The sequence below is a fragment of the Rattus rattus genome, chromosome 4, assembly GCF_011064425.1.
Source record: "Rattus rattus isolate New Zealand chromosome 4, Rrattus_CSIRO_v1, whole genome shotgun sequence".
Classification (NCBI taxonomy): Eukaryota; Metazoa; Chordata; class Mammalia; order Rodentia; family Muridae; genus Rattus; species Rattus rattus.
In genome coordinates, this window is record NC_046157.1 from 156,090,382 (window position 1) to 156,115,763 (window position 25,382).

At 41.0% G+C, this 25,382-nt stretch overlaps 1 protein-coding gene across 3 annotated transcripts in view; it reads right to left on the minus strand.

The window, feature by feature from the left end:
• The window catches only part of Sphkap (SPHK1 interactor, AKAP domain containing), a 140,504-nt gene that overhangs the window by 11,563 nt on the left and 103,559 nt on the right, over positions 1-25,382 (minus strand). For all 3 annotated transcript variants that reach the window (XM_032901484.1, XM_032901485.1, XM_032901483.1), the window contains 5 exons: positions 23,222-23,281; positions 20,830-20,964; positions 14,628-14,883; positions 9,382-13,141; positions 1,450-1,635 (listed from right to left, as the gene is read on the minus strand). In XM_032901484.1, coding sequence (XP_032757375.1) covers positions 1,450-1,635; positions 9,382-13,141; positions 14,628-14,883; positions 20,830-20,964; positions 23,222-23,281 — 4,397 coding nt within the window. The remainder of the gene's footprint in view (positions 1-1,449; positions 1,636-9,381; positions 13,142-14,627; positions 14,884-20,829; positions 20,965-23,221; positions 23,282-25,382) is intronic.

Sequence of the window (25,382 nt, forward strand, 5' to 3'; positions counted from 1 at the left end):
TATACTTTATAACGGGGCTTTGTTCCCTCAGGTTTGGGTGGATCACCAAGAAGACTCTTGAATCTTAAAGTTCTTGTCTGGAGTTTTAAGCAAGTCACTGGAAGTTGCAACAGTCTGAAACCTGACACTCTGGATCCAAAGATTAATGTCATCTCTGTTTTTCTGTCTCTATTTTATAACATTTAGTGGGAATATTTGAAATTTGAGACCACTTATTTAATATAAAATGTTCCTGTGTCTTGGATTTTTACTGCCAGGAATTGGACTTTCAAAGTTCTTTTATCTACACTTGGGTGTTCAGTCTCCTATTCCAGCCATCCTCTCTGACTTTCTGTGGTCTTAATGGCCTGGGGTCAAAAAGATTCTTGATAAAAAGATGCTTCTCTCTAGCTTTTCCAGAAACAACACAGAGGACACAGGAGATAAAGGAAGGAAAAGGTCAGGGCAAGCAGTACAATACAGTGTGGAAACACTGGCTTCGTGGAAACCTAGCCTGGGTCGCATCTGAAATACACATGAATCCGAAAGAAAGTTCAAATTCATGAATTATAACATCAGTTTTCATTAAAACAAACTAACAGTTCTTAGCACTGAGTGTACCTGGTGTGTCTTTTTTTTTTTTTTCTCCATCTTTATTAACTTGCGTATTTATTATAACATTTCAATTGTTATTACCTTACTGGTTTCCAAGCAAACATCTCCTAACTCCTGCCCCTCCCCTTCTATGTGAGTGTTCCCTTCCCCTTCCTCCCCCCATTACCGCCCTCCCCCCAACAATCACATTCACTGGGGGTTCAGTCTTGGCAGGACCTAGGGCTTCCCTTTCCACTGGTGCTCTTACTAGGCTATTCATTGCTACCTATGCAGTTGGAGCCCAGGGTCAGTCTTTGGGTAGTTGTATCCCACATTCTTACCAGCATGCATTGTCATTTGTTTGATTGATTTTGGCCATTCTGCCTGACGTTAGGTTAAATCTAAGAGTAGTTTTGATTTGCATTTGCCTGATGACTAAGGATGCTGAACATTTTCTAAAGTGTTTCTCAGCCATTTGTGTTTCATTTTTCAAGAACCATCTGCTCAGATCTGTTTTTAATTGGGCTATTTGTTTTTATGATGTCCATTTTTTGAGTTCTTTATGTAATTTAGGTATTAGCCTTCTGTTAGACATGCCTGGTGTGTCTTTTAGGGAAGGGTGCACAGCTTACTATTAAATATGGCCAAGGTAATTCAAGTCCTACCTAGATATTAAGATAGCTTTTAGCCCAATCATGATATGCAGGGACTACGGTCCCACCTCGTTTTTGATTACAGGGTTTTTTTTTGTTTTTGTTTTTTTTTTCTTCCTCACTGTTCTATTAAGGGCACCTGGCACTGAACCATAGCATGCATCTTTGCAATCCTTATTGAGGCCACCTTCCTTAGGATGCCAAGAGAAGAGGAAGTACGTACCTCATGGACCGCTCACTGAGCTGCAGAAAGCTACTTGTGTCATCTGGGTTGTCCTCCTCATTGGCCAGCTGGGACCAGCTGCCTGTACTCTCTTCGCTGCTGCTAGGAGGGTTCCGGGACTCATCTAGGGGTATGTCTTCTTTCAAGGCATCCACTTCTAATTCTTCTCTGGTCTCAAGGCTGTCACTGTAGACATCAAGACATTATTACCAAGAGAGGAAGCACAACATGGAGCTGTTCCCAGAGCCCTACATTGGGCACCTATGTGTGTCTCCACACACTAGGCAAGATGGTGGTCATGGATGGAATCTTTCTGTAAGTGGCTGCTCCCTTTGAAGCCAAATAGCATTTTTTTCTTCTCATAATTAAATTCTACCAGCTTTCCTGTGTCTCTCACTTACTATTTTCTGTGTTTATTTTTAAAGTATGTTGAGAAGAAGCAGTGGGATACCGTGGTGTTTATCATATTTATTTATTTGTGTGTGTGTGGGTGGGGGGGTGGTGTGCACCGTGGGACTCACTTATGTGAGGGTCAGAGGGAAACTTGAAAGAGTTAGATCTTTCCTTCCACCTGTGGACATGGGTGATGGAAACTCAGGTTGCTAGCTGGACAGGTGGCACATGTCCTCAGACAACAGTGTGGTTGTTCATAGTGTTCTTTCCCATTTAATAACACTGGATTTCCTTCCTACAGTATTGAGATTTCCATATAGAAGAGAGGATGGCGTGATTAAAGGCGATGGTGTTCAGTTTAAAGAAATGTATGCATGAAATAAACATGGGAATAAAGGAGGAGGCTCTGGCCTCCTTTGTTCACCCAGTTAAAAAGCAAATTGGGGCCCAATTCCTTCTTAATTTAGGGCCTTATACTATAGAAAAATTCATTAAGGGTATTTCTTGCTGAGAAGGGAGCTAAGTCCTAGTGACTGATGCAGACTCTCCAGGTTAACAGATAAGCCTGTCAGCACATTTTGTTTTATCTCAATTTCATGCTCTATTTACAGCGAATCTCACATCTGAGCCGTATAAAGGAAATTCAGCACCAGTCCTGATTAGGCAGAGTGCTCGGTTTTTATTTGCTTTCGCGAGAAGCTTATCTTCCTCCTCTCCGTATTCTTTGGTGAATGATGTACAAGTGTGCAATGCAGATGTGTGTCCTCTGGCAAGCCTCCGTTCTGACCCCTCAGTTCCCACAAGCACTCCAGGAGGACAAGGGCCTTATCGAAGTCAATTGTCCAGTTGCCACGGTGGAAACGAGCCCAGCGCTCCCCTGATTTTAGCTCACACGCCCACGGACCATCTGTATCACAGTTGTAAGATTTCCTTAGGTCAGGTTTTCTTCGACCACAATCTGACTGTGTTTATCTGAAGCCATCACCATAAATGGAAAGCAGATATCACTCAGCATAGGCAGAAGGCAGCACTTAAGCACGTGGCTGGTGAGAGCCCTCAGTACGGCCTGTGCAGTGTTCAGTAACATAGATATATTGTTTATTACCATAGGAAGCCCTTTGAAAGGAGAAATGAGAGCAAGCGCTTTTACATCTCACAAATTTTCTTTGACTATGCATTCATATGCACGTATTCACTAGTCTTTGAGGTAAAAAGAGCATTTGATTTTTTAATTTTATTTTTATTTGATTATTTTTTATCTCCCTTTATTTTTATAATCATTGACGTATACACTCCCCAGTTTGATTATTCACTTTCAACTACTTTTTAAATTTAATTCATTCATCTATTTATTTGGTTTTATTTTTTCTTGCATTTATTTGTTTATTTTGTGTATGAAAGTGTGTGGATGAGCCTGCACCAACAGCATGGGTGTAGAGGTCAGAGAACAACATTTCCAGAGCTCATTTCCTTCTACCACATGGGTCCTAGGGATCAAATTCGGGTCTGCAGGCTTTGTCCACTGAGAATATTACACCAGCCCTGATCGTTTTTAGTTTTTCAAGATGGACACTTAGAACATAGATAAACTTCTCTGATTAAAAAAACAAAAATACTTAAATGTATGGATTTCTTCTGTAAGTAGCATTACCATGTTGTCATGAATTTCGACAGGTGTGTATTTTTCATCTGGAGTTTATTCTAACATCCCCTGTGAGCAAAAGATAGGATGTTAATTTCTAATAAAATAATTTCTAATTATTATGGAAGATTTTGTGGACATCCTTAACTTTTGTGTTAAATCCAGAATGATCCCAGAATACATTCTATATGTTTTAGATTCCTTTAAATGGACCGACTTGCATTTTGGCCTCTGGTACACCTTGACAAATGCTTCAAGTTCACCTGAAAAAATCCTATGCTTTACCGGTGGGGTCGTTTTGAGTTGTATATGTTGATTGTAGTTGTATAGGTTGAGTTGATTGGGAACGCTGCTCACCTTCCTTTAAATGATATTGTATTAGGTGTTTGAAAATTTCAATGTATTTTGGACATATTCATCCTCCTCCTTGAATTCCTCCCACTCTATTTCCCGACCCTTCCTTCCCAACTTTGAGATGTCTCCCTCTTTATTTTTTTCTTTCTTTTCCCATGAGTTGAATTGGTAGCCCAACTGGTCTTTCCAGTGGTGAGTGTCCTGGGTGTGGCCAGCTTACTAAGGGTCCCATCAGTAAAGAAAACCGTCACTCCCTTTCACAGCAGCTCTTCAGCCCTCGGAGAACTTCATGTCTCCTCTTCCTGTTCTGTAATGGGATTTTGTCAAGGTGGAGTTCGAATAGGACTTGTTGGAGGAGTCTTGTCTCTTCAGTTCATTATATGCATCTGCCTTGTTGTGCAGAAGTTTTCTTGATGTTGCTTCTCTTGTAAATATACACACACACTTCCAACATATTATTTCATGAATTATTAAGATTAGAATGTTACATTTCCAGTATAATTCTTTGTCCATTTCTCCTTGTAGTTTTTAAAAGTTATCATTTGATGTTTTATTACTTAGGTGGTTCAGTACACAAGAAGGTTGTCTGTTGGATGGATTGACCTTCTTAGCTTATAAAACATCATTATCTCTGGCAATACTCTTTATCCTGAGGCTATTTGACCTTTTAAAATATTTTTGTTTCCCATCCTTTTACTCTTGGCCCATTTCAATCTTTATATTTTAGCTGCACAAAGCTTATGCTAGGATTATGCATTTTTATGCAATAGGATAATCTCTGCTTTTAGCTGAAGTGTTTAGATCATTGATAATTAATGTGACTATCAATAGGGCTGGGTTTAAATATATAATCTTGTTTTCTATCTGTCCCATCTGTTTGGAGTTTCATTTTTCCTTGACTCCAGATTCCGTTTAATTAACTGAGCAATTTTTAGATTTTTAAATTTTATTTCTACTATTGACTTACAAGTATAATTCTGCTTCATATTTTAGTGGTTACTGCAGGACTTTTGATGTTTATATTCAATGCATAGATTATTGTCACATTGCATTATAAAACTGACATATAATGAAATGTGTGTTGTATAATGGCCTGTATGTGACATACTTCTGTTTTTCTTCTTTCTACACTTTGTACCATATATGACATATATTTTAGCTTTTCACATACCATAAAATGTTTTAGAAAACCCTTTCTACTTAAAATAGTATATTTTGAAGAAATGTAAAATAATATAAGACTTGTTTTACATTGGCCCACCTTGTTTTTGTATGTGACCCTCTTTGCCTCTTTATCTATCTTGAAGTCATTGTTAATATTCATTTCCATCAATCCACAAAATTCTACTACACTTATATAGCCTCCTAGTGGCATATATAAGTATACATGAATCTATATAAGTATATATGAATATATATATTGTTTTTTAATGAACATCAGTTGCTTAGTTTTGAAAGAAACCGACACGGCCTTTTAGAAACACACTTTTAGTCTGTGTCTTATCTCACTTTGTTGGCAGAAACCATGTAAGGAGAAAAGGATTTCTTCGTGTTCATGATGGGAGGCTACTGTTCCACACGGTAGGCAGACAAAGCAGGAGGAGCTTGAAGCAATGGGTCACATGGCCTCCACAGTCTGGAAGCAAAGAAAGGGAATGCTGGTGTTCCTCGGGCCTCTTCTAAGTTTTCTTTTTATTTGGTCTTGTACTTTAGCCCCAGTGATAGTACCACCAACATTCAAGGTGGATCTTCTCTCTTCAACTAAACCAACAGGAGACATCTTCATAGCCAGATCTAGAAGGATACTCTTTGAGTCTAAGTCCAGCTAACTTGACAAGGAAGATGAGCCATCGCAATGGATGCCTGGTTGTTATGGAAACTACTGAAGAATCCTTGTTTTCTTTCTTTTGTAAATATTTATTTTTCCTCTTTTAAATGTTAATTTTTATTTTAAGTATATGAATGTTTGCCTTTATGTATGTCAAGATACCTGGTACATGCCTATTGACTGGAGAGGCCAGAAGAAGGCATCAGATTCCTTGGAAGTAGAGTTAAGGATGATTGTGAGCCCAATCTTGTGGATGCTGCGATCCAAATCCAGGTCCTTTGCAAAATCTGTGAATATTCTTAACTGCTGAGCCATCTCTCCAGCCCAGAGACGTTGTCTTCTAAATTATATCTCTTTGCTCATTTGTCCCAGACCACTTGACTCTATTTGTACAGGTCTGTTGCATGCTCCTGAAACATCAGATTTCTCCAATGCTTGGGATATCCTCTAACTGCTTAGGGGTCCATGTATCACTTCTGTTTAAGATTTAATGTGTCAAGAGTTAAATAATTGCTCTTTAGTCCCCTGCATGTCATGCTGTGTTAAGGAGAAAGTGATGGCCACCAATAGGATACTATTTTTCTTCTTTAAAGCATTGAGAACTGTAGTCTACACATCTTCAAAATATTATACTAATGAATCAACAGATGATTCCATTCAGGGATGATTGCCACAATGGACCCTCAGTTATGACTCTTTTTTTTAAAGCAAGTAATCAAAAAGTAAGAAAGTGGATTTTATTTCACTGTGTTGAATTCTAACATCATTTTAAAGAACCATGAAGATGCCCCTCAGATACGACCCTAAAGTATCTTCAGGACACAATCTTTCTCCACCACCAAGCAGCATTCAGACTGCCCGTGTCACATTCCCTACTCTCGCATGTAAGTTGGTTGAACTCTTCCATGGGGAATGGAGTTCTGGTTCCAGCTATTTTGACAAATCAAATCCCATGGCAGCAACTCTGACCTCAGAAAATTTAACTCAACTGTGACTAATTTTTCTGCTTGGCAATCCTGGGAATTGTCTTGTTTCAATAAAACTCTTACATTGCTCATGACAGGCTTCCCCTTGGGGAAATCAGCATCTCCTGAAATAAAAGCCACCACAAACCTTCACCCAAATGACATTATAAATAGCAATGGCAGTCAAGTGAATTTATTGACTGCTCATAATAAAGTATTGCATTAAGCATTTTGTGTACAAATCATTTAAACTTTTAAGAATTATTTTACATTATAATTATTATCATTTCTACTTATGAAATGGATTAGGAAACCATTTCAGGCCTATAGTGATTAAGGTAGTGTAGTGATTCATGTTGTAGAATGATTATTTGTATTGGTCTATAAAACAAAAATGATATTCAATCCTTAGTCTTTGTGCTTTGTAATCAGAGCCAACTCCTTCTGGGGTGGATAGTCTACACCATTTCTGCTTTATTGGATGGAAAACAGAATCATATATGTATATCTGTCCTGAGAGGTCACATGCTTGAGTGATTATATGGACCTAGAATCTGAGTCAGTTGTAGCTTTTTTTCCCCATACAGAATGTAAAGCTTTATGTAACTTTTCTAGGTTATGTATGCATATAGAATGACATCAATGATGTTTAATCTAAAATTTGGCAGTAATCATTATTATTTGATTGTGTCAACAACCACAAAGCATGTAGGATACTCATTCCCAAGGCTTCCTAACTCCATGGCCTTCACTGACTAAACATCTCCCAGCTTTTACCGACTTTAAGTCAGGTAGCTGAAATCAGTGTGTGTCTCTCTTTTGGAATGCATTTCAAACTATAACAATTCTGAAAAATTACACATTGGCTATTTTGTATTGTTAGCTCTGATATATTCTCTCTATATATAGTCCCTCTAGTACAATCTTTGATGAATATTGTCAGTAGCCAAAGGTTATTTGTGCTTTTGGTTTTTGTTTGTTTTCTCCATCTGTGTTTCTGGGGTTCTAACCAATTGGAAAGGAAAGTTCTTAATACCATCTAACAGGAAATTCTCATGTCTGACTGGGCCCTATACTTAAGACAGACACCATGTAGGATGCTGTCTAGTGAGGTGCTATAGTGCCTCAACATGAATCTCTTCTGCTCAGGGGCAAACATACCCCAGATTTTAGAAAGCTGTCAGCATTTAGTAATAGCTGTGTTCACCATATTGATACCAGTTAAATATAAGGAAAACCTATAACTGCCTTTATTTTGTAAATAATGAATGGTAGACATACTTCTCTGAAAAGACTAAGCAGGTTATTTCTTGAACTATATGTTACTAGAGCTTGAATTTTTTTTCTGTCTCACTGAACTTTAATTATGGACTAAAAAGAAAGGGAAGGTACAGTAGTCTCTTGTGAGTAGTGTACGGAAAGCAGAAGTTATGAAAGAAGCTGATGTTCTTAGGCAGGCCTGAGGGAAAGAATTACCTTGCCCATGACTCAAAATTCATTTCTGCTTGCAGTACAATCTTCTGGAAAAGCACTGTCCAAATGCCAGAATTCCAGAGACACTATACACCCTGTGACAGTTATGCTATGCATTGAAAGAGCTCACACCGGTGGGACCCAGAGTCCCAACAGAGATTCTTAGAATAAGATGCAAAAAACAAACCAACAAAAAAAATCCATTGAGAAGAGATGCCAAAAAAATTTAATCCCTAAAACTAAAGTTTTTTTAAATGTAATTATTCCCAAATAAAAAAAAATTGTTATTGCTTAGTTATTGCTGTCTTTGCTTGAAAATCACCATGAATAAATTTGAAAGCCTCAAAACCATTTAGGAACTTCGTTTAATGAGGAGAACTATGCTGTGTTTCTTTTGTTATATAAAGGAATTGAGTTTGTTCTGGAAATAAATATGTTACTCACAATCCTTTCCTTCCTTCCTTCCTTCCTTCCTTCCTTCCTTTCTTTCCTTCCCTCCCCCTTCCTTCCTTCCTTCCTTTCCTTCTTTCTTTTGCAGTAGGCAGATATTTTATTATGCCACAATTATAGGATGAAATCAGTTTTGAATTCCAAATAGTTACCTGTCCCATTTCAGTATTGCCCTGGTTATCTAAAATGCAGAGGACATCTTCAAACGAATATTCTCAGTTAATTACAAAATGGCCTAAAAGGATTCTCCCCCTCCCCCAGCTAACTGCAAGTTATACCAGAACTTTATCAGGTTCTGACTGGTTTTATAGTGATCATTCACAAATTATAGTTAAACACTAACTAGAAGGGCCAGGAGGTGGCCTGATCCCTTTGGATGTGGGGATGAATTCACTTTACTTGGTATTTGAGTGACATGCAAGAAAAACATAGCATTTTGAGCCAAGAGTTATCATAGGTATATGAATAAAATTCCACAAGATGACCAGGAGGATTATTGATCTTGGATGGGGATAGAAGATTGCATTCTAAACAAAATAAAACAGCAGGCACATGACGGGGCGTGACCTTTGCCTATAATTACAGCGGGTGAGAAGAACAGGGACCTTAGGAAAGATGGTCTAAAATGTCAGTGAATAAGATGAGAGGAACATCTCCCTTTCTATACATGTGCAGGAGCCTATGAAGGTCATTTATTGTCTTGGAAATGTATATTGCTACTGTACATTGATAACACCCCTATATTCCTCCCTAAGACTTAGACTAACCCTAAATGATAAACTCTGGTGAGCATGAATCCTGTATAGCTTAAGAGATGATCAACTTACTGAGAGCTTTGACAGGCGCTTAGGGCTGTGTCTTCGCTTCTGGCCACATCTGGGATGGTTTCCTCAGGTTGGTGCCCTTCTGCTTCCTCTAGGGAGCCACTTTGGGGAAGTAAGGTTTCAGATTCTCCAACGCATTCTTCTTTCTGATCGGTCTCTATCTGAATCAAAGGCACCTCCCTTGAGCAAAGAGACCGCCTGGGGCTTTTGAGAGCAACAGCGTGGCATGCAGAGGTTTCTCTTGTAGGATCAAAACCACTGGGCTTTTTAACAGGAGCCATTTTGCTTGGAGATGACACTGGGGAACGATTGCCTTCAGTGACAGCATCCTTTCTCTGGTAATCAACAGACTCCTGTACAAGTAGACCTGGTCCCTTGTGTCCTGTGCCGGTGGCTAATCTGTTGGCACACTTCTCTACTTGCGAAGGCGAGCTGCCAGAAACAGGACCAGGGCTGGCGTTAGCTGCCTCGCCATCATCAGCAATGATTTTGTTCTTTCTCATGAGAGCCTCAATGGAGCTGGCCCATGTTTCATGAATTAGCATGTTTGTGATCTGGTCAGTCCCACTTCGGCGATATAAACAGGAGTCTGATTTGCAGAGGCCAGACGAGGAAGCCCTACTGACTGGCTGTACATTTATAGAATCTTGAGGGCAGTTTTGGGCAAAGCCATCTAAGGAGTTGGCTTTGATAGGTGCATTTACTGTTAACCTGGAGCACGGGGACCTGCTGTCAGGCATAGATGACTGTCTGTAACACAGTGGGGATCGTGCGGAAGGAGACAGCAAGCCCGTGGTCCAATCATGGCTGCTTCGTCTGGACAAGGCGCCATCTTTGTTTTCTTTGGCAATGTCTCTCAGCATGTACTTATAGAACTCCTCTGTTATGCTTTCGGTGCTGGACTGCTTAGAGGGGCAGCTTGGTCTTACGTTGAGGTGGTCGTTTTTCTGGCATGCCTGCTGGATTGCTGAGTTCAGGATACTGCTGGCATTTTTGCCAGCGTAGTAATCCAGCAGCAACTCGAACCCCCTTCCTTCATTTTCCATCTGTTTCACCATGAACCTGGAAAACTCATCGGTGATGCTCTCACAGCTGGACTGTTTGGAGACTGAGCTGGCCCTGCTAACGGGTTGGCTTAAGGTGCTCATTAAACCCAGGCTGTTTACAAAGACCCTGGCTTCAGAGTCCTCCTCTGGAATACTTTCACAGCTCGAGGCCTTCAGCCGGTTCCACCTATCACCACCCAGAAGCCGATTCCGGGAACAACTCTGGGCTTGCCACACTCCATCCACCATGGAGAATTCTGTTAGGTTCATGATCTTGGCTGCCACTTCATTTGCAAAAGTACTGACGGAATCAGGAATGTCTTCGAGGTTCATGGACTCATCCATGACTCTGTTCATCAGCTTCTCTTTCAGCTCGGGGTGCTCATCTGCTTTTCTCTTGATCTCACTGAGGCGAGGTGGCTTGTGTTTCCTCACAGTGCTTCCCGTGCCCGAGTTTTCCTTCTTCCTCTTCAAGGATCGGCAGGATGCATTAGGCGTCATCAGAAATTCGTTCCCTCTCTTCCAAGCACAAAACCACGGCTGTTTTCCATTGGAGTTGTCAAGGCAGATTGCTGCGATTTCAGTTGCCATGGAGACAACAGTCTCTGCCAATTCTTCCGCAAAGTCTGTGATGCCATAGACCTCGGACTGCTTTGCCTCTAGTGTAGACTGATCAGGAACCACTAGGTCATCCCCTAACAAGGATAGGTTAATTTGAGCTTCGTTGTTTAGAGGTGTGGCACAAGTGTGTTTCTCTTGGGCTTTTGGAACAATGCTGTCTTCAGATTCCTGGATGGTACTACGGACCTCTCCTACTGTTGTTAATTTTCCTATATCTGTAGAAGTTCTTTGTTCATTGCTGTCATAACTTAGTGTATGAAGAGGGTTTCTTGTATCCTCTCCCACAATCCCTTTCGGAGATATTTCCTTGGGGAATGTCTTAGCAGTTGAATCAAGCATTCTGTGACTGCATGAGAATTCAGATTGCAGCCTGGGGTTGTTGACCAGTTCTGGCCTTGCTCCACCCTCGTCTGGCTTAGGAGATGCATCTTCTACAAGATCTCTGATGACAAGGCCAGTACCGGGTGCATTGCTAGAGGGATGGCTGCTGGAGCAAGACGAGGCTTTAACCCATGCGTGACCAGCAGCCTTATCAAATGACTGGCAACCTAAGGGCCCTGACTCTGTCCAAGTGACAGTCTCCTTAGAAAGGCCAGCGGGATGCTCACCCAGTGTTACGATGTGATTCATCTTTCTGAATGTGAAGCACATCACGTTGTGCAGCAGCTGGTTCACACTTTCCATTAAGGTGTTCAGAGTCCCACCGGGATGCCTTTCGTCGGTGGGGTGAGCCATGATATTTTTCTGGTGCAGCTCATCAATGGAATGCTTGAGGATGACATTGGACAAGGTGTGTGCCAGTTCATTCCGTCGAACATTTTCTGTGCACAGCGTCTGGGTTTTAGAAGTCGTTTCTATGATCCTCCGGTTCACAGATTCCAAGAGCTCTCCGACGCTGCTGTATGCATTCGGCCTTGCTAAAACCAGAGTAGCCTCCCTGAGCAGAGCCTCTGCAATGGCTTCCTTCCCCAGTTCTGTGCTCTTCTCTGTCACTAAACTTCCAATGGAGGATCTTTCTTCAGAAGCCCCAGGTGTGGGCAAGAGGTCACTTGGAGCTACAGAATATGTCACCTCTTCTCTTTCCCCTAGGCCACAGACAGCGACAGCGCTTGCCACTTGGGTCATGCCACACAGAGCTGATGGGAAGGAGTATTCAGTTGTAGAAGGTCCCATGAATACTCTGGGCACTGGAGTTTGCTGTATCCCATTGCCTCTCTGGGCGTAGGTAGATACCAGAAATTCTTGCTCCATGGTGAATCTTTCTGTGGCCTGTGGACTGGAAGTGGTTCCAATCACAGTGGCTGCACAAGCCAGAGCAACTTCTAGGGCACTCTGAGTGGGTCTGCTGGAACTCTCTGCAGAAAAGATGCCCGGGGTCTCGACAGACACTTCCGTGTCGGGCCAGGAGGAGACACTTGGCTCGGGGGCTGTGTCGCTGCCCTCTGGGCTCTGCACGATGACAATTTTAGGAAGCTCATTCCATGAACGAGGGACCACCATATCTTTTGTGCAACAACCACTGGGGAGCAGAGCGCTTCCCACAGAGAAACTGACTGCAGATTCCTGGGGCAGTGTGGGTTGCGACTGAGACAAGCGGATGAAGGCATCTTGCATTACAGATTCTGCTAAGTTGGTAGCGTACTCGCCCGCGGTGGCTTCTCCATTTTGAACGGGAGGAAGGGAGTTTGGAGTAGCGTCCTGGTCTCTGTGGTTGCTTCCCTGCTCAGTGAGTACACCACATGAAGAAACCATGGAGAGATAGGCATCCCTGGGGATGAACAGCATCTGAGATGTTTCTATTTCTCCTTTGATATTTTCGGGGTAAGAGTAGTTCGTGGCTGGCTGCTTGTTCCCCACCACTTCACTTTTCAAGCGTGATGGTCTGGCTGAAGGATTGAGACTTTGCAGGGCTGTGTTCTCTGCCGTGTTTTCCTTTGACCTTTCTGTTTTCATTGAGGGCATACGGTGTTTTCTAATGTGTTTTTCACCTAAAGCACAATGCAACATTTCCTTGTGGTAATCCCATCCTTCCTGGGTAGCTTCCTTTGGTTTTTTGCTTTCCAAAACGTTAGCTGACACATTTACAGTTTCCAAACCTAGTGAAGGGGAATTGAGGAACATTGTTACTTCTTAGGTAGCAGATTCTAATGGGCCCAAACTAATAATTACCTTCTAAATTTGCATCTAACTTGGGGACTGTTGTCTCAGGTAAAGTGACTCTGATAAGGATGTTGAATTTCACTAAGGAGCATTGTCCAATAAAACACCTTTAATGTGGTACAAAAATGATAGGGTTACAGTGGTGGTGGTGGTGAGGGGAAGAAGGTGTTTGAGAATGATGGCTTGTCTGTCTCCTGATTGGCTCAGGCAGAGCATGTCAAATACAGAGGCGAATGTAAGCAGCAAACCATTGAACTGAGAATGAGGTCCCTGTTGGAGGAGTTAGAGAAAGGATTGAAGGAGCTGAAGGGGCTTGTAACCCCATAAGAACAATGTCAACCAACCAGAGTTCCCAGGGACTAAACCAATACCCAAAGAGTACACATGGACAGACCCATGACTCCAGCTGCCTATGTAGCAGACGATGGCCTTGTTGGGCACCAATGAGAAGAGAAGCCCTGATCCTGCCAAGGTTGGACCGCCAATGCAAGGGAATGTTGGGGAGGCGTGGTAACAGGGGTGGGTGGGGAGGGGAACGCCCTTATAGAAGAAGGGGATTGGGAGGGGATAGGGGGCTTATGGACAGGAAACCAGGAAAGGGAATAACATTTGAAATATAAATAAAGAAATATTCAATAAAAAAGAGAACAATGGCTTGTCATCATTTTTCCTGGGAAAATGATACAATAGATTGCATCCTAGGGAAAGGAGGGAGAAAGGGTAGGGTGGTGGGGGTGGTTAGAAGAAATTCAGTAGGAACCTTGTTGGCAAAGGTTTGAGCTGAACTTTGCAAAGGACCTGACTCAGCAACAAGGGAGCACTGTGCAATTTCCTTCCCTGCGGCTTAGGGTGGGAGGAGGAACACTGAGTTCTGCTACTGAGTCAATGGATGCAAACGGCCGCTGAACACTTTCCTGGGTCAGTCAGTGCCTTCTAATCTCACAACTACCACTCACTACAGGCACATTTTGAAACCAGGCCTTAAAAGAGATTGGAGAGAAGTCTTGGGCCTCTCAGCCTCAAAGGACGTTCTGGGATTTGAATCCAAGCCAGTCCAACTTTATTCCAGTTGAGAATGCTGGCTGTTGTTGTTATTATTGTTATTGTTGGCAGTTTCAGGGAAACTGGCCTTCCTCTTGGGAAGAGGCATTCTCTTAGTGAGTAGGAAGGTACACAGATTTCCCTCGGCATCCCCAAGGCATCATTTGGAGCCGGTATCCATCCAACCATTAAGCTGTCTTAAATGCATTAGTCAGTGTGCTCACTAGTGTTCTCTTATTATTGTTGCTTCATCAAACCTCAGCGTGCAGAGACGATGCATCTGCCAAACTGACATGGCCTGAAACTTTTCTTACCAGCGTCACAGCAAGGGGTGGGTGAATAATCTCAGGGGATACACTTGGTTTAGCAGCAATGCCTTACCACTTTTGCAGTCTTCCACCTCGATTTCTTCCTCCAAATGCTCCGAGGCTGTAAGGAAATCTTCTTCAATCGAAGACAGGGAACAGTTTGTATCATCCTCCAGCTTCAACACGCTGGTCTCCAGGTGGAGCTGACGCTCCTGCACCACTTCCAGACCAATTAAGAACTTGTTGATCTCAAAGATGATGCAGTTGGTACTGTTTGGTCTGTTCCCTCTTGCGCACTGGACCAAGCAGATATCTGGTAGCCAAGGGCACTACAAGCAGACAGAAAAGAAGGCGCTTTCTCAAAAATGACAGGGAAAGACAATGTTGGTGGCCATTTTCTCATTTCCAACTTCTACTGTGGAAAGGAGAGGGACTCCTAAAAATATTTGAAATATCTTCAGCGTTTCTGCTGGTAAGCGGTTTACAAAATATGTGGCATCTTGGAACATAGGGCTTCTAGAAGAAAGTTTTACAGCTAATTCCTGAAGTAGGTTAGCGTTCTTACATATATGTCATGCCTCAACATTTGGTTGGATATTATAACTAGAGTCATTGTGGGGAAAAAATGACTTTATAAAGAAGTCGATTATTCCCATAAGGGTTCAGAAACCCCTACTGGGTAGAGATAGTACTTTGCACTGCACGTTTGTGATCTGAACTGTTTTTCAAGAATGGGGATGCACAGCCTTCCATTTCAAAGCATGGGGTGTGGGCTAGAACTCTCAGTTTTTTCCTGGATGCTCCTTTGAAATTCACAATTTCAGACTTCAACCTAGATTCACTACATCAAGACATGATTTCTAAAGAAACCTCACAGAGGGTCCCACAGGAACTTGGAGATACACTGGTGTGTCGCTTTTACTGAACCCACAAACCTGTGATCTCCCCTGAGTGGTGAAAATCAATAACTTTTTCTTTTCTCTGATTTAATTTTCTTTCATCTGAACTTAGACACTAACCTAAAATTATCAAGCATTTTCTGACTGTTAGACAGACAGTATACTGTGAGATACAAAACAGGGCAGTCACCCAGTTACCATAAAAAGTCAGCCTACAGTGTCTGCCAATGGGAAAGGGAATGATTAACTGGGACCACGAGGAGTTGTCATAGTTCTGGGTCAAGATCATTTCTTATGTGCTATTTAATATTATTAAATTAAGTATGCAGTGTAAATGGTAGCGGGAACCCAAGAGATATTAACAAAGCAATGTGAACCAACAATACGTCAAGATAGATTTAAACATTTTATTAACTGTGCACAGTTACACAGCTTTGGAATTTTTAGGAAGAAAGTATACTTTCTTAACAATCTTTTAAAAAGTTAATAAAAATTGAAGAGTTGTAGATAAGTAAAGAAAAAGTATAGCTTACAACACAAGGACATATTGCATAATTTTATAACACTTTACACAGCAATTCTCAACTTTGCTAATGCTGTGACCCTTTAATACAGTTCCTCATGTTGTGGTGACCCACAACCTAAAATTATATCTTTGCTACTTCAGAACTATAATTTTGCTACTGTTATGAATCATAATGTAAATATCTGACAAGATATCTGATATGTGACCCCCCCCAAATGGCTCATGACCCACAGGTTGAGAACCAACTGCTTTCCAGGATACTTTTCAAATCTTATCAATTCCAATGCATGTCTGTATACATGAAGCTAGTGGTTCTGTGGCTCTGATAGAGACAAGAAAATCCCTGCAGAAAAAGCTACCTCTCCCTTTCAAGGGTAGGGAAATACACAGAGGAAGAGCTTGCATTGCACTTCAGGGTTCTAGAACTAGAGATGTGTTCCTTTTCTCTGTGGTATCCTGGTCCAAACCAAAAATGCTCAGTATCCACAGAAGGGTGGTCTGACAACTTTGACAAACAGAGAGGCCACACCCAGGCCTTTGCAAACTTATGTGTACATGGCTAATTACATCGTCATCTTACAGGGAGACCTGATTGTTAGATATGATAGGCTTCTCAATAATCTGCTTCTGTCACCAGGTATCCTGGTCACCTCTTCTTTTCAACTTGATACAAACTTGCGTCACCTGGGAATACAGATCCCCATGTGAACTGCCTGTGAGATTGACCTGTGACCATCTTTGTGAGAGATCGTCTTGGCTAATGACTGATGAGGGAGATCTAGTCCATTATGGGTGGCACCATGCCTGGGCAGAAGGACATGGCTGTATAAAAAAGCTAACTGAGTACTGAGAGTGAGACGGTGAGTGGCATTCCTCTGTGGTTTCTGCTTTACTTCCTGCCCTAATGTCCCTTGATGAAGGACTATTCCCTGTATGTGTATGCCCAAGCCTTAACCTTGTCCTCCATAAGTTGCTTTTGGCCATGGTGTTTATTGTAGCATCAGAAATCAAACAGGAATGGAAAATAACTAATTTTGCTTAATATTTTATTTAACTATTGGCTGTTGAAATTTTTTCTCATTATTTTCCTTAGATGATCACTGTATGTATTCATTAGTGGCTTGAGATGTATGCATGTGGACTGTTGGATTTGTACTTATATATTTAACAATATACATAGATGGTGAGATTTCAGCCAATAGTTGTGTTAGTTCCATAAGAACAAAATGTGAACTTGCTCACTACCCCAGCATGGCCAAGCACTTGGCCATCAATGTATTGTTAGGCCATCACTAAGGATGACTTATTTAGACTTCTTTGGCTAATCTAGCCCACAGTTTCTGCCAGTCTCTACATCTTATTTATGAATTAATAGACTACTAATTTTAATGGGGACAAAGTAGCCAGTCACAGAGTGTCTATATAAACATAGATGCTTGCTATGGTCGCCCAGATGAGGTGCAGTGTTGATACTGATCTGCTGACCTATTAAAACATGTGCTGTGGTATCTACAACATGACTTAGCAGCTTTGGGAGCCTTGGGAGACCGCAGATAGGTGATGCAATGCAGGATAAGTGATGGAGAAAAGAGACGTCAGTGATAGAACTGACAGGCAAGCACTGATAGCTCGTTGGGAAAAGTATGCACAAGCTGAACAATTTACTCGTTATATGATGTGGAGCTTTCGTGAGATTGGTCTCAAACTCTTAGCCTGCAGTACTCCTCTGATCCACCTCAGACGCCCTGCCTCACCCTCACATAGTTGGGACTACAGTGGCACATGACCATGATTGACTTTGAGCATTGCTTACTATGTGATATTTAATAAATTCTTTGTAAGTCTACTCTCACAGAACTCACCTAGTCCTTCAATGACTTGATGTGCCAGGGTGGGGTGATACCCAGTGGGGACCTCTCCCTGCTCAGAGGATAAGGGGATGCGGATGCCCTTTCTGGCAACCAAGGTCATCAGGCATACATGTGGTGTACAGACAGACATTCGTGCAGGCAAAACAGCCATGTACATTATGTTGACCATAATTTATCCTTTTTGTCCTCATCCTCTTTGAAGTAGAATTCTCTGCCTCCCTTGCTGTTTGAGAATCAACAGCAATCAGAACAGTACATTCCTCAAGCCATAGTGACCAGTTAAAAAATGAATATATTCAAGGATGGCCCGTGTTTTAGTTGTTGGGGGACCCACATGAAGACAAAGCTGCATATATGCTACATATGTGTAGAGGGCCTAGGTCCCATCCATGCTTTCTTCTTGGTTGGTAGTCCAGTCACTTCTGTTGCCTGTCTGTGGATCTCATTCCCCTAACTGGGCCTCCTTGTCTGGCCTCAGTGGGAGAGGATGTGCCTAGTCCTTCAGTGACTTGATGTGCCAAGGTGGGGTGATACCAGGGGTGCCTCTCCCTTCTCAGAGAATAAGGGAAAGAGGGATGGGAAAAGGACTTTGTATGGGGGGGCACTGGGAAGAGAAGGGCTGCAATCAGGATGTAAAGTGAATAAATTAATTAATGAAAAAAATGACTATATAACACATGAGAACCAAGAGAACCCAATTAGACATTTGAGAACTGCCCAAATTGTTAGTTTTAGTCAACCTGAAAACAAAAGGCTAATGTCTCCTTTTGCCTGATAATAGAACTTACAGAGAGGAAATAGGAAAGAGGCTGTAAGAAAAATTCACATTCCCTCAGCAGGGTTTGAGTCCTTTGTTCTATCCTACTTGTGTTTGCTTAGTTAGATGAGACAATGCATTCTCTATGTGCTTATGTCTGTCTTCAGTCATGTTTAATTAAGAATCTTAACTAAGGTCACTTAGAGTCTACCAAGTTCAGTTCAAGGCCAGGTCCAATTAGCGTCAATGTCAATTATCGTGGAAGCATGAGAAGGAGACTGGGATCTCCCAATAGTACCTGCAACTGTCAATGCTATCTGCAGCTGAGCACATCAGGATAAAGGGACCCAGTATAACAGAGTAGATAGGAATAGAATTTCCAGCATTTATTTATTTAAAACCATAGCATGCAATTTATGCATAATTAATGTAAAATTTATGGTGATCAAGCCTTGTTATTAGCTTCAGAATCAAGAAAATATAAGAATATATAGTTGCTAGGCAGCAAAGCTTTTCTATTCATTGATTGATCACGTTGTTCAAAAAGTTATTATAAACATAGCAATTTTCATATAAAGTATCTCATCTTAAAAGGATATCTGACAGAAAAATAATTTTGACTTTATTGTAGGATGATGGATTTTTTTTATACTTTTGCCCTCTTTTTTTCTAACAAAACTAAAATTCAGTTTCAACAATGTGCTTTTTTACCAATTTCATTTCCCAAGTTGGTGTTTCAAAGTAGAAATGAATTTATTCCGTTTCACAGATGGGTGAATCCAGGCTCGGAAAGACCTGGATTCTTTAGCTTCAAATCACAACTGCTGACTGTTCAGGAATGTTGTTTCTCTGGCTGACAAGATAGAAATTACTGTGTACTCTGGGACTCTTGTTTTATTAACGAGAAGGGTTATACCACAATACAGATATAACCAAGGGTTCGTAAACAGTGCTTGCTGTCTACTCAGGTTTTGGCTTCCAGAACTAGTTGGGGTTTCCTTTGTTATATTAAAAAGCTTCTTCATAGATAAAGAAAGGCCCTTTAACTGAATAGAAGCTTATTCCTGGGTACAGAGACAGAGAAAAATACAGGCTCAGTATTTTACCTGGTAAATTTTTACCTGGTCATCATTGTTTGGCTGAATATAAAGGGAATTTTGAACTTAGAGACATTTTTCAATACCCCTCCCCCAAATCTAGATTCCTCACTAATGAATAAAATTATTATAGTGGATATATTAATTAGAAAATTCTAATAGACGAGGAAGAGACCTGCACTAAGTGTTCAGAGCCAAAACTGAATAAAGACAGGCTTTCTGGCTTCTGATATTTTGGATAAAATGACCAATTTAATGGGCAACACATGCTAACTAGTTTGGAATTACAATCCATAGTATACATTATTATAGCATACCTTGTGTGTACTTTTCTAGCCAATTGATGGAAAAGCTTGAAGTGCATTCTTCGAAGTGGTGTTGCAATTTTTTTTTTACAATAGCAAGGATGAAGGATGTATCACAATATTATAATATTCCTGCTTTATTTTTAATGGTTTTCTTTCTGTGGGATTTTACTTTATGGGTACACTTCCTTTCCATCCAGAAAGCTACAAGCTTATTATAATCTTGGCTAATTTGATATTTCTTGGGGAACAAATAAGTCCCAGAAGAATTATATTACTAGATAATATGAGAATAAAATGATGTATTCTAGAATTCTGAACTTGCTCCTAGAGAGGAAGATTCTGATTTTGAATACTTACCAGACTTTGTAGGACAGAGTGGAATAACCGAGGCTCAGTATATGTGTTCAAGCCCCAGGTAAACAACACTAGTAATCTGAGAATTGATGCAGGGGAAAGTCTATCAAGCTCTGTGTGGTGCTACTGGGGGTAAACAGAGATAAAGCCCAATATCACATGGAATCTACTCTTCTGATAAAGATTCTGTGCAGCGTCTTTTTGGGAGTCATATTTCTCTGACTACAGAAACCTTGGTTCTCAACCTCCCTAATACTATGGCCCTTCAATACAGTTCCCCATGTTGTGGTAACCTCCAACCATAAAATCATTTTTGTTGTTACTTTAAAACTGTGACTTTGCTATTGTTTTGAATCATAATGTAAATGGTTTTGGAGATAGAGGTTTCCAAAGGGCTTATGACCCACAGATTGAGAACTCCCATACTCAACTTGTCTAGTCGACCAAGAACTGTATTCCTTACCTGTGAAACATCAAAATCTGCCTGGCGGTTTCCAGAGGCTAGCCCACTTAGGAGGACAATTTCATTTTCTTTTGGCTTCTGGACATTCATGGAGTTGATGAGTTTTGGAAGGTCTGGTGAAACATTGACCAGTTTCTGTGGGGTAAGACTCTTTGTTAGTTCAGAGGATTCCTTTTCACTTCTAAAATAGCACCCCAAACTACTCTGTCTGCAAAAAGATATTTATTTTTTAGAATCTAGATGTACAAGCTGCTTAGTCTATAGCTCACCACGACATAACTCCCACACAGAAGACTCAAGGATAGTTGTAGAAGAGGCAGGCAGAAAGATTGTGGGAGGCAGAGGAACCAGGAGTTTGCTGTGAGATTATGTCTCCTAGAATGTCAGAGTAGCCGCGGCTATGAAGTCTCACCATCATGGCTGCCTAAAGATGACCTGAACAAGAGTGACAGCAATAAATATGATAGCACGGAAGGAAGAAAGCTCGGGAAGCCTCAGCCCTAGAGAGAAGACTACAGATAACTAAGGAATGCTGAAGGAAGAAGAAATGTCTTCCCCCCACCCCCAAAATCACAGCTTTCCAATACCAAATGGCCATCATGAAGCACACACAAACACACACACACACACACACAGACACACACACACACCACATACTACACACACATGTACACACTCATACCACATATCACACACATACATACTACGTACCACAAACATACCACAAACACACACACATACACCTCATACCAGACCACACATACACACCTCACATACCAGACACACACACACACACACACACACACACACACACACACGTGCACACACATACATACCACATACATATCAGACACACACCACAAACATACACACACATAAACACATGCACTAGCCATTAAAAGGGCATGAACTTGAATGAGACCAGGGGATTGTGTATGGGAGGAGTTGGAAGGATAAGAGGAAAGATAGGAAATGATGTAATTATATCATAATCTCAAAAATATTAAAAAGAACCTTGAAATCAGGAAAAAAATCCTTTCAAATTAGACAATAAGGGTTACGATTGGAATAGAAAATTTTAAGTTTAAAAGAATGGTTTTAAATTTTCCAAAGTGAACATTTGGCAGTTACTATTACACAACAGAAATTAACATTGGCTTGGAAATGTTTTTCCTCTTAAATTTTCAATAGCAAATTTACTTTAGATTTGCTAGTAATCTGTTCCAATAAACTCGATGATAAAAAATATCATGTGTAATACCAATTTTACTTTGACTATGTTCTAAGCACTTTGGTAAAGTCTGAATTGTGACATCCTATTCTATTTAATCCATAACATAAACATATATGGATGAATACCGTAATTATTTTCATGTGTACATAAATCGCCTATGGCCTAGAAAATGGTAACTTACACAAATCATTTTAGGCTACATGAGCAAAGCCATAACTGGAAACTCTTCAATCACTCTATAAGCTATTCAAATAGTTACTATGATGGGAACTTTCTTCCTCCTCTGTCCTGTTTCTGATGGACTCTATATAATAACTCACTGAGTAAAGTTATATGCACGACTTTCTCAGAAACCTCTAGTGCCACCCAGAGGATATTTGGAACCTGGTGGAAGTTTATAGAGAGCCGTCCCCGTGAGTAACAGGTTGAGAAACTTGATTCAACTATCCAAGAAAAAAATATATGCTAGCACTGAGAAGTCTGAAGTTCTGTGAATGCTCTGAGGGGTTCCTGAGACACTGAGCGTCTAGTATAAATTAAACGAAGCCTTTGTGTATGGTTCTGTGATAATTCGACCATAAATATCATGCTGTTATAGCAAATGGCGTCAAAGCTCTCTTGGGTATGCAATGGCAAAGTGTGACATTACTTAATTCTTTCCAGATATGCCTTGCTTCTAAAGAGCTGAGAAGACATCCGGATGCTTAACACAAGCATTTACACCAGGGATCAACCTCAGATGAAATGGGTAGAAGTTGACTGTTAGGAGGTGCAAAATGTTCAAGCCCATGATAAGGGTAAGACAGTGGAGACACAGCTGAGATGAGGTTTGATTAAACGAATGGAAAGAGTAATCCCAAGGACCAGAGGAAAGGGCTGGCTGCCTTCACTTGGCTATGAGGTACCTTAGAAAAGGCACGTCAGAATATTGTGCATCAGCTAGGATGCTGATGGGTGAGGGAAGATGCCATTCTGAACAGTTCTGCAGACCTGGAAAAGTGACTTTCAAACACATCATGGGGTAACAGCGTGAGAAGCTGCAGGGCAAGGTCAGGGAAAAGGACAGTGGTGATGTCATCTATCCTTCTAAGAAGACCATCGTAGACAGAGTCTACCCATCACCACAGTCTCCTGGAGAGCTCCAGGTCCAGCTCTTACCTGCTGCAGGTTCTCTGTGCTGCAGGCATCCTTGTTGACATCCAGGTTCACAAAGCAGACCTGAAACAGGAAGCAATACACTCAATTGTGTGAAGAATCTATCCATCCTGTTAGAATAAAAGCAAAACAAAACTAAAAACACAGTCACGGAAATAGTTTTAAAGTCTTAGGCAGTTTATATAGTTTAACATAGAGACCATCACTTCAGTTAGGACCCCTACAGGATTTCTAACCTCCTCCTCCTCCTCACATGTCCCAACTGACATGGCAGATGTCTTTCTGCTTTTGTAGGCCAACACAGTCAAACATTTTACGACTTTGCTCAAGTCACAGAAAAATCTTCGGGTTTATATTATTATGAAATCCCATGAAGTAGAAAAGAAAATGAAAGAAACAAAATAAAGAGACTTGTAATACCCTGGGCCCCTGCCTATAATCATGAGTATTTTTTTTCCATTTCTTTTAGTAATGTATGGCTTACTGGTTTCTGTCTGCCTAGGTATTTTGAGTTTATTTTTAATTTTTCTAGTTTTATAAAAGTTGATCCTTAGTTGTTCATGTTAGATAGATGCCTAAGTCAGTTAGTTTAGAATAATGAGTATATTGTTAAATTTTATTTTCAACCCACTATGAAATCACACATTCCAATTAAAATTTCAAACTTCAAACATAACATATAGATAGATAAATGCTATGAGCAATGGGATGGGGTTGGAGGGAGGATTAAGGAACAATTTCAAGGAGGTATGACAGGTTCATAAAAATCAGGAAGACTCTGTTTATTAGTCATAGGGTTACTGCCACAGTCAGGCAGAAGGAGCAATGCTTGGGGATAAAACACATTATCTGGTAACAGAGGGAAGATCTGCCATAGCCCAGGCTGGGAGAAAAAGCAGCCTGAGCAACAGAATCATAGAATGGTTATATTAAATGAGAAGACATGAATGAGGTCTTATATTTGTTAAAATACTTTAATTGTTTTATTCTTAACTACTTGATTTAAATATTTAAATATGGAAAGCACAGAACGTCATTGTGGTGGGTTGGCCTGCTCGTATTCTAATACTAATACTGGGCCCCTCAAGACCTGGCTGTCCCAGAGGTCAGAGAATCTGCTCAGAGAATGGAGTGACACTGTGTGACCTTGCCCCAAGTTATTTCTGATTGGTAGGTAAAGATGCCAGCAGCTAATAGCTGGGCGGAAGAGACATAGGTGGGGTTTAGGTTTCCTGGGCTTGGGCCTGGAGAGGAACCACAAGGAGAATAGGTAGGAGGAGAAGAAGGAGGAGGAAGGAGAGGGGGAGGGGAGGGGGAGGAAGGAGAAACTTCCATGGGTTAGGTGAGCCATAAATATGTGGCCCTGAAGGCTGGCCAGATGGAGTTAAGAGCAACCCAAATGAAACATAGTGATAATAATTGGGGGTTATCAATAGGAAAGTGAATTCTCATAGGATAGAGGGTAGATATCTGCACAGCTGTAGTGCTGATTAAGGCTTAGTGTAAATATGAAGGTTGTGTGTGTCTGTTATCTGAGAACTAAATGGTCTAAGGTGGGGTGGAAACCTCTGGTTGGGATTAAATAATTTTTACAACATACCATCAGCATGTGGGTAATATGTATGACGTTATTAGATGCCTGAGGATTTGTGGAGCCTTCTGATTTCAATTGGTTTGTATGAGGCCAGGGATTCTCTGAATCAACTCTTTTATGTTTTAGATGAAAACACCACCACCAACAACAACAACCACAACCACAACCACAACCACAAGAATAGTCCATAAGTGAAAGTGTCAGAAGCTAGTATGGTTAATATTCCGCTGGAGCATACAGCAGATAACTATAGTTCTGCTCCCACATGAGAGATTTCCCCAAGGCTCCTGGACTCACATGACGGTATCCTTTGGTATATGTATCACAGTACCAGAGTAGGCACTTGTTGAGACAGCTCGATGGGTATTAGGGAGAGAGAAGACTGTGAGATGATCCTTCAGTTTGATTCAAGCTCTGTTTTCCTCAGGACACGCTGATGAGAAAATTGGGAGCCATGGGGTCTGTGTCCCTTTGCAGATAATGCAATGTAAGCAGAGTAAATGGAAGTCAGGAATGGTTCATGATCTGGAACCATTTGAGGACTCACATAGTAATTGGAATTTTGACCTT